Source organism: Myotis brandtii, unplaced genomic scaffold (assembly GCF_000412655.1).
Source record: "Myotis brandtii unplaced genomic scaffold, ASM41265v1 scaffold160, whole genome shotgun sequence".
Classification (NCBI taxonomy): Eukaryota; Metazoa; Chordata; class Mammalia; order Chiroptera; family Vespertilionidae; genus Myotis; species Myotis brandtii.
The window spans coordinates 2167635-2176140 of record NW_005355833.1 but is presented as its reverse complement, the minus strand read 5'-3'; the positions used below and the strand labels follow the sequence as shown (position 1 = coordinate 2176140).

The 8506-nt window shown below is 37.2% G+C and overlaps 1 protein-coding gene across 2 annotated transcripts in view; it reads right to left on the bottom strand.

The window, feature by feature from the left end:
- Positions 1–550: 550 nt before the first annotated feature.
- Positions 551–8506, bottom strand: part of PIAS1 (protein inhibitor of activated STAT, 1) — a 94665-nt gene continuing 86709 nt past the window's right edge. Inside the window, exons 13-15 of one of the 2 annotated variants that reach the window (XM_014536304.1) lie at positions 7557–7699; positions 5489–5526; positions 551–4513 (exon numbers count right to left, since the gene is read on the bottom strand). In XM_014536304.1, the coding sequence (XP_014391790.1) occupies positions 4220–4513; positions 5489–5526; positions 7557–7699 (475 nt within the window). In that variant the 3' untranslated portion in view covers positions 551–4219. The remainder of the gene's footprint in view (positions 4514–5488; positions 5527–7556; positions 7700–8506) is intronic. The other variant, XM_014536305.1, reaches the window with a different exon arrangement.

The window sequence follows — 8506 nt, the reverse complement described above, 5'->3', positions numbered from 1 at the left end:
AGTAACTTTTAATCTGATTTGCCTAAAGGAATCTCTGAAGTATAGCTTCCCCGAAACACACTAAGTGGTGTGGAATGCTCCTTAGAACCTGGGCTCATCTCCACTGGCCCAGTGCCCCGAATTAAGGGCATTCAATGGCTGGGGTCCTAAAGTCCTGTGAGGCCTCTATCTAACCTCTATCCCAGAAACGGTTTTTACACCACCCCATGTCCAGGCTTTATGCTCATTCCTGGAATTTCAGTTGGTTTATCTAGCACCTAGTATTGTCTACAAAAAAAGGCAACAGTGCTCTTAGTTCTCAAATTGCAGATTATTAAACAGGTTTAAAACTAAACAGATGCTGTGGTTCATTACAAAGCCAACCATATTTCAATAAGAAAGGGGAATGATGACTGTACATTCATTACTTACCTCAAAGCATGTTGCAAAGGAATTACTCGTCATGCTTTGAAATCTCTGGATGAAAGGTGCTTTGGAAGCACAAAGCATATGGCCTTTCTCTTAGAGATGTCCCCTTGCACACCCAGCAGTGTATTTTACAGAAGACAAATTAACTGAAGGCTTTTCTTTTATTACATCTAAAGAGCTCTACATAAACAGGTAACATTCAATAGGTAAACAATTTTTTTCCAATGCATGTAATAAATATCTTCACTTGGTACTTTTATACAAACTGACATTGGTTTACTATACATTTTTAAAAGCCATTTTACTGGTTTGGCATGCGGTATGGAAATTCTAAGAGAGAAAGTCTTAAGGCAATGAATCACAGATTTAAGTTTATGGAATTTATGATAACTTTTATATGTTTATATACATTTCCCCTTTGTTAATTAAACAATTAACAGCAGCACACTCTGGGACCACCAGCTATTCTCCCTCCCTCTTGCTGAAATCTAAGCTTTGTGGTTTTGTGTTGGTTTATTTTTAATTATAAAACAAAATTTAACATGTATTGATAAAACAAAACTCTTACTAAAATAACTTCAAATGTGCTCTAAAGTCCTGAAGATCTTGAAGTGTTTTATGTACTAACAACTGGAATTATTTAAAAATGATGTTCAATAATTAGAAATTAAAATTGGGATATATTTTCATTCAGCTTCAAACATTTGACTCAAAGGAAAATCTGCCAAGGTATCCCATTTTTCAGAAGCTTGAGTGAATCTTTCCTAAGTTGCTAATGATACAGAATTGTGATTATGTCTAAATTAATACAGAAAAACTTAATGTTCAAAATAAATTAGTCAACCAAGTGTGGCATGGTTAAACTTCAGATTGCTTTAAAAAGTGTCCAATAATGCCCACAAAATAACTAAAAAGCCACTTCAACCTTGCTAGTCAAACAGCTATTTTACCAAATATGTGTGATACACACACATACAATACAACTATACAGAAACACAAACATATGCACACCTATTATGAAAGACCAAGGCAAGGGAGATGGTGACAACTTGCCTAAAGATTCTGAGAATCACTAATTCTCCATGTGTGGAGGAGTGAGAGTGGGCTAAGGAATAAAGAGATGAAATGACTATATGCTTTAAAAAAAACAAACTTAGAAGATGCAGTGCATGACTCTACTAATAATTACTACCGATCATGAAAATCTAATATTGGCCATGAGACCAACAGAGTAATAGCTACTACTAATACCAACATTTTGAAAAGTCAGCAACTGAAGGGAACAAACTCTTTAGAGTAGAATGAACTAAAATAAAGAGACAATGAATGGTTTCTCCTGTGGAGACATGACCAAAGCCACTAACTAGACAGACATTTACTTCTCCCTATCACCCATTCTTCCCGTGGGTTGGTTAAATGCAGGACACTAAGGAAAAATCAACCCTCTCTAAAACTGGCTGAAGAAAGTCAAGGGATGGGTTTCCAACTGGATCATTCTAAGAGTTTGTAATTCAGCATCATACACAAAGTTATTGATCAGAATTTTGAGACCACTAACACCAATGACAGAAAAAGAAAACAAAAACGTAGAAAACTATTCATTTTATCATATGTAGTTGAATTAATAAGAAATGTCCCCTATTGCAATGTGAAATAAAAAGCAACTCCCCATAATTTAAGTAATTTGTACCCCAATCTGAATTTAGACCAATTATGAGACTCGTAGATATTAGCCTAAGTTAATATGGTAATGAGAGTTCTTAAAGTATTTACTCACCATAACACCAGATTCATTTTAAAACTTAACTACTTCCTGCTTTAACCAACAATAAAAATTTTTTTATTGCAAATTGTTTAGTGACTAACTCAGCCATGTATGTGTGGAATACACATGCCTTGGGGAAGACTATATTTGTCACTCACACACACTTGTCTATAAATACATATATATACACACACACATATACATATCAACATCAACTTGTTTTTCAAAATTCAAGTCAACAATTTAGTGGCAGAGAGATGCTGTAAGGAACATATTATTTTTAGATGCCACAGTCATGTGAGCCATAATTTTATCATACAACCAAAGATAACAGCCATCTTGAAGTCTACCTGGGATACAGGAGGTCATTTTGATACCACTGCAAGGTTTAAAACAACAGTGTTATACACAAAGGTGGTCGGTCCATCAACTCTGAGAACAGTAACAGTTGTGATACAAAACCCAGTTTGGAAAACTGGTCATTGTGATGCCCCTTCTTGATCGTTTCTGTTTAACCTGCTAAACCTCTCAATCAGCTAAAAAACCTTTCCCATAATATCAGTTATTACCTGGAAAACGTTATAACCTTCTCTGACGAGGATGTCGGAACACAAGTAGAACTTTTCCTTTCTTCCAACTCTCACTCATCTGAAAACAGTTTTCAATATTTACATGTTGCATTATTAATTAAGAATAGATCAGACTGATCCATGAATTCTAAAAACAAAAACACATACCTGACTTTCCTATGTCATGTTTGTCTTTTAAAAGTGGAAAATAAAACAAACAAGATAGCTAAGAAAATAAGTACACTCAGAACCAGAGAATAAAATGACTAAGAATCAAGTCCATTTTGAATTTCAGCTGTTGATCAGATAGCAGGTTTCTACAGATTGACACGTATGGCGCATTGTATTGTCTGAAGAGAATATACTTTTAGGATAATTGACTTTCTTCTTTTTCTGGGGGGAGGTGATGCAACCTTATCTCTGTCAGCTGCACAAGACACCCAACAGGGCTTTCTAAGCTATTTTTACTTCCTACTTTGGTATGAAGATCTTACAAGAAGTCTTGTTACCCTGTGGCTAAAAAAGTAGGTATTCACAGACTTTGTTTAAGTGCCTAATACTGGTGATCCAAATTTAGAATAAAGAGCTAGACTAAAGCGTATTATTCACAGGTCTGCTAAGCCTACTCCTTACCCAGACAGCTTTTCTCCAATCTCTAAAAACATATTCTCAGGGGTATCTAGCAGATAAGGGAGAATCTGTGATGGAGAACATGCAATTGGAATAGTCAATAAAGATGCTCCTACGTGAGTTCAAAAACTTCAAAGCACTTCGAAAGAAGCAGGCAACTGATTATCAACTGAATGCAAACTCGGGAAGAGAAGGGACAGTAATGACAGAAAAATGCAGACACACACACACTGGACACACACACCCATGAGCTAGTCCTGAAAATACACAGGGAATGCAGTGGGACAGATGAGATTTATAACTTAAGGCTGGATAAAATGTGCACACACAAACAAAACTCAAGTCTGTCATTTTTAGAAAATGGAAATTAAAACTATGCCCCCAGCTCCCTCCCCACAACAAAGAAAAGCCCACAATTTAAAACTTCATACATGCAATTCCTTTTGTTATTGCAAATAAAATAATGCCATTGAAGTAAAATAACACCAAAACCATAGGACAAATGGTGAAAAAAAAAAAAATCTTCAGAATCCAGAAAATTGAACTGAAGGTGTTTTGTGGGTACTTGTTATTTTTTTCTTTTTTTCCTTTTCTTTCCTTTTTTTGGTTTATTTTTACAAGTGTTATATCAGACAGGCAGTCTTAGATTTATATACAAAAGTAAAACTGAAAATATAGTTTTGTTCTCTGTACATTTCTTTTAATTTTTTTCCCTAAAAAAAGGAAAAAAAACACACGCTTGTGTACTTTTCTAAACAGAATTAGGTAAAACATAGCACAAAGTTCTCTTCTTTCTGCCAAGTTCACTTAATCTGGGGTGGGGATGAGAGCAGCAGGGGCAAGGAAATCAGTCCAATGAAATAATGTCTGGTATGATGCCAAAGATGGACGCTGTGTCCGTGCTGCTCCTGTTCGTGACCGTGTGGCTATGGCTCTCCCTCAGGCTGTTGGAGGACACGAGGCTGCTGTTACTGCCACTACTGCTTCCATTGGTGGTTGGCAGAGAAGTACTGCCTCCTGCACTCAAATGATCAAGAAACATCTGGGAGGAGGTATACGGAAAAAACCGAGAAGAGTGTAAGAGGTCTTGATCATCCGAAACTGCTGCTGCTGCAGCGGCCAGGAGGGACGTGTTATAATGCTAGGGAGGGGAAAAAAGACAAAACAAATGTTAATTATACTTACAAATTCATAAGCTTCCTCTCAGCAGAACAAAGTCCTAACTTTAATATATTCTGAGGATCTGTTTTTTTGAAGTATTTATTAAAACATTTTGCAAAATCACACTGGGGCGGTGGGGGCTTGCCCGGGGGGGGAATGGAGGGGGAGGGGAGGGGTCAATTGGGGAAAAAGGAGACATATGTAAAACTTTAGACAAAAAAAAAAAACCACGAAAAAAAACCCCCACAAAACATTTTGTAAAATCAAATGGCCTTATGAAATGATCAGATCATTGATCCTGAGACATTTTTGTATCTGAAACAGAAAAAAATTGTTTTTGTTTTAATTTGTATTGAAAGCAATTTTCAAAATTATATTTCCAAACTGGCACATGCTCAGAAGTAGCAGAAAAGAAGAGAGTCTACCCTATTTCTCTTATGGAGATATTTGGCCAAGAACTTATCAGTAAAGCCCAGGCCGGGTGGCTCAAATGGCTGGAGCGTCGTCCTGTACACCAAAAGGTTACCGGTTCAATTCTCGGTCAGGGCTCATACCTTGGTTGTGGGTCTGGTGCCCGCTCTAGGCATGTACGGGAGTCAAACAATCAAAGTTTCTCTGTCACATTGCTGTTTCCCTCTCTCTCCCCCGCTTCCTCTCTCTCTCTCAAATCAATAAACATGTCCTCGGGTGAGAATTAAAAAAAAAGTATCAATCAATACGATTCACTCCTGTTTCTTTCTAAAATAGAACTGGAAACCAACAAATAGATGCTGTCCTTTCTATATATTCAGGCACAGCTGACAATGGGTTCTGATTTAGTCTTAATTAAAACCTTAATAATACAGTAACAGGTATGACTACCCTGAATTTTCTAAGGAAATTTATTTTCTTTCTCTTGGCTACATATTATACTTTTCAATATTAAAACATAGCATTTTTTTTCCATATTACATACCTGACTGTCTCCTGATAAGAAAGGAAATAAATCTAATCCTGTGAGAGAAAAAAAATTATTTTAATTTTGGGGAAAAAAACGTCTCCCAAATGCCCAAAAATAAACACAAGTATTAAATGCTAACTCTAATTTATTTAGAATTTAATTTAAACATGAAGAGTTGAGCTAAATGTTTTACATCCCTCCCTTCTCTAGATTACTGAGCCTGAAGTCCAATTTAGGAATTATTTGCCCTCCCTGTGACTCCACGTGTGGGACTTGGACCACTGCTGCCCTGTCACACCGAGTACTGAACTGACATAGCACTTTTCACCAAATGTTCTCATCGACTTCTCTTTGGTAACTTTTCAAGCTACTCTAATTTACTCCTCACAAGCACCTCATGAGATATGTAATTACTGTTGCCCTCATTTTTGTGAATGATAAAGTTTGAAGTTAAAAAAGTTAAGCAAGTTGTAGCACACATTTTCTTTCTCTTTCTTAAGTTTGTTCACTTGCCACTACCTGCAGCAGATTCTGACTCAGTCTCCATTGGCCTGAGGGGAAACTCTGAGGGCGGACTGGCTATTGGGGTGGTAGCTACTACAGAGGACCAGCTCTGATCCCTGGCTGCCAGGGAGTCATCGCAAGGCCACCCGCTGCAATTTGCATTCTTGTCTCTATTGCCCAGTGTGTAATGCAAAGAGCAAGTAAACCACTGTGAGTAAAATGCCTTGTATGACATCTAACTTGGGGAAAAGTGCAAGCAAAGATAGATACAAACATGACAGTGTAGTCAGTAGGGACCCACCTGCTGACTACACTAGAATGGATTATAACATGAAGACCTGCAGTGGGCTAAGTGAAAAATAGGGCTGCAATGTCCAACAGAGTAGCAGCTAATAACATGATATGGCTATTTAAATTTACTACTAATAAATAAAACAAAAAATTCAGTTCTTCAGTCACACTAGCATTCCAAATGCTCTATAACCATGTGGCTAGTAGCTACTATATTAGCTGGTAGATTACAACATTTTCCTCATTGTAGGAAGTTCTACTGGATGGAGCTGAAATAGGTTTTTTTCATTACAGTTACTAAGAAGCCAATCAACTACCTCAGCTCCCAAGAATCCTTGCCAGTGGCCTGAGATTTCTGCTGGGGAAGTGTGGAGGGAAACTTCCACTTTGCATTTTGTGGTAAATTTTCTACAATGAGCCTATATGTCTTTTTGTAATAAAAAAGAAAAATGTTCTTAGGTTATATGGATAATATACAAGTTATTAAATTATAAAGATATATGAGAACTTAATAATAATTCTTTTTGGTAATGTAAGAATTATTAACTCAAAATACATTATACAAATAGGTATAATGACATTTCAAACTACTTTAAAAAAGAAGACTCAGCTCTGATTCTTCTCAGGGATAGAGCATCGGCCTAAGGACTGAATGGCCCTAGGTTCGATCCAGTCAAGGGCATGTACCTCGCTTGCAGGCTTGGTCCCTGGCCCTGGTTGGGATGTGTGCAGGAGGCAACCAATCGATGTCTCTCTCTCACATCGATGTGTCTCTCCTCCTCCCCTGTTCCACTCTCTCTTAAAAATCAATGGAAAAATAACCTCGGGTGAGGATTAATTAAAAAAAATAAAGAAAGAAGAATCAGTTTTACTGGAACAAAAATTAAAATCTTGTAATATTTCAATTCTGCATTGTTAAAAGATAATACAAAGTAGTTACCCACAATGCCTCTTGCCTCATAACTGGATTCAGGGAACAAAAAATAATATTCTAAGTATCAAAATTCAAATCAGCATATAAGAAATCACCCCAAAAACAACTTGTAGACTACTTTGAAGTCCACATAACCTAGAGATCATTGCATTAGTGTTATCACTGGTAGTAAAACACTGGCTATTGATGAAAGTACAAACAAGAAACTGGATTTGTATTTATTTATGACCAGTTCCACAGGCCCAATTCCGTTTTCCCAATCTTTCAATTCTTCCTCAGACTCACCCAGAAGAAGACTATATAAATCAAAGTCATCCATAATGCTGTGACAATACAGAACAATCGGTGACTCACCTTGTAAGTCATAAGGCATGGGTGTCATGTGGAAAGAATGCCTGTAGTCTTGGATAAGAGATGGGTTAATATAGCTTGTGTCTACAGCAGGGAGGCTTGGGGTTCGGGACACTGGAGATGCTTGATGTGGAAGACTTAATATGCTAGAAGAAAAAAAGGTTTACACAATTTTCATGATTCATATCAACTTTTAAGTTTAACAAACAAAGGGGTTGCATCTCATGAGTCCTAACTTTTGTGCTAAAAATAAAAACAAGGGAGATATAATTTAGACTATCATAATCACAGTTGTTCCTTGATACCCACAAAGGATTAAGTTCCAGGAACCCTCACAGATTGGATGCACAAGTTGTTTAGTGGCCCTCCCTATCAGCATGTTCTACATCCGTGAATTTCAACCAACTGTAGACTGTGGATGCAGAACTTGCTGATACAGAGGGCTGACTTTATTAGAAAATGATCTGTATACTTAATAGCTGCAGAGGCTATTGGGAGAAATGGATGGATGCAATGGTATCTAATATTCATAAATCATATGCTGTCTTAGGATCACCGTCATCTATACTTGCAGAACGCAGGGGGAAGGCATGGCTGAGCTACTTCAATGAGATATGAGTGAAGTGTATCTATAGTGGACAAAATTCTGAAACCTTTTAAAAATAAGCACTGGAATGTCGGCTAGTAAAAAGCGTAAGTAAATCCTTGCAAAGAAAACACATATAGACAAGACTGGGGGAATGTAGCAATCTGAGCAGTGAAGTGAACAGCTGGCCCCACGACTTGTAAGCTTTATGAAAATAAAAACTAGGTACTGTTTATCTTGGTATATCCATTGCCTGGCACAGTCACCAGCACACTGTTTGCATAAAAGGCCTGCTGAATGAACAAAGACAGCAAGACAAGGAGAAGAGATGCTCCATAATGAACAGGTGTGGAGTTTTTAAAGGGAG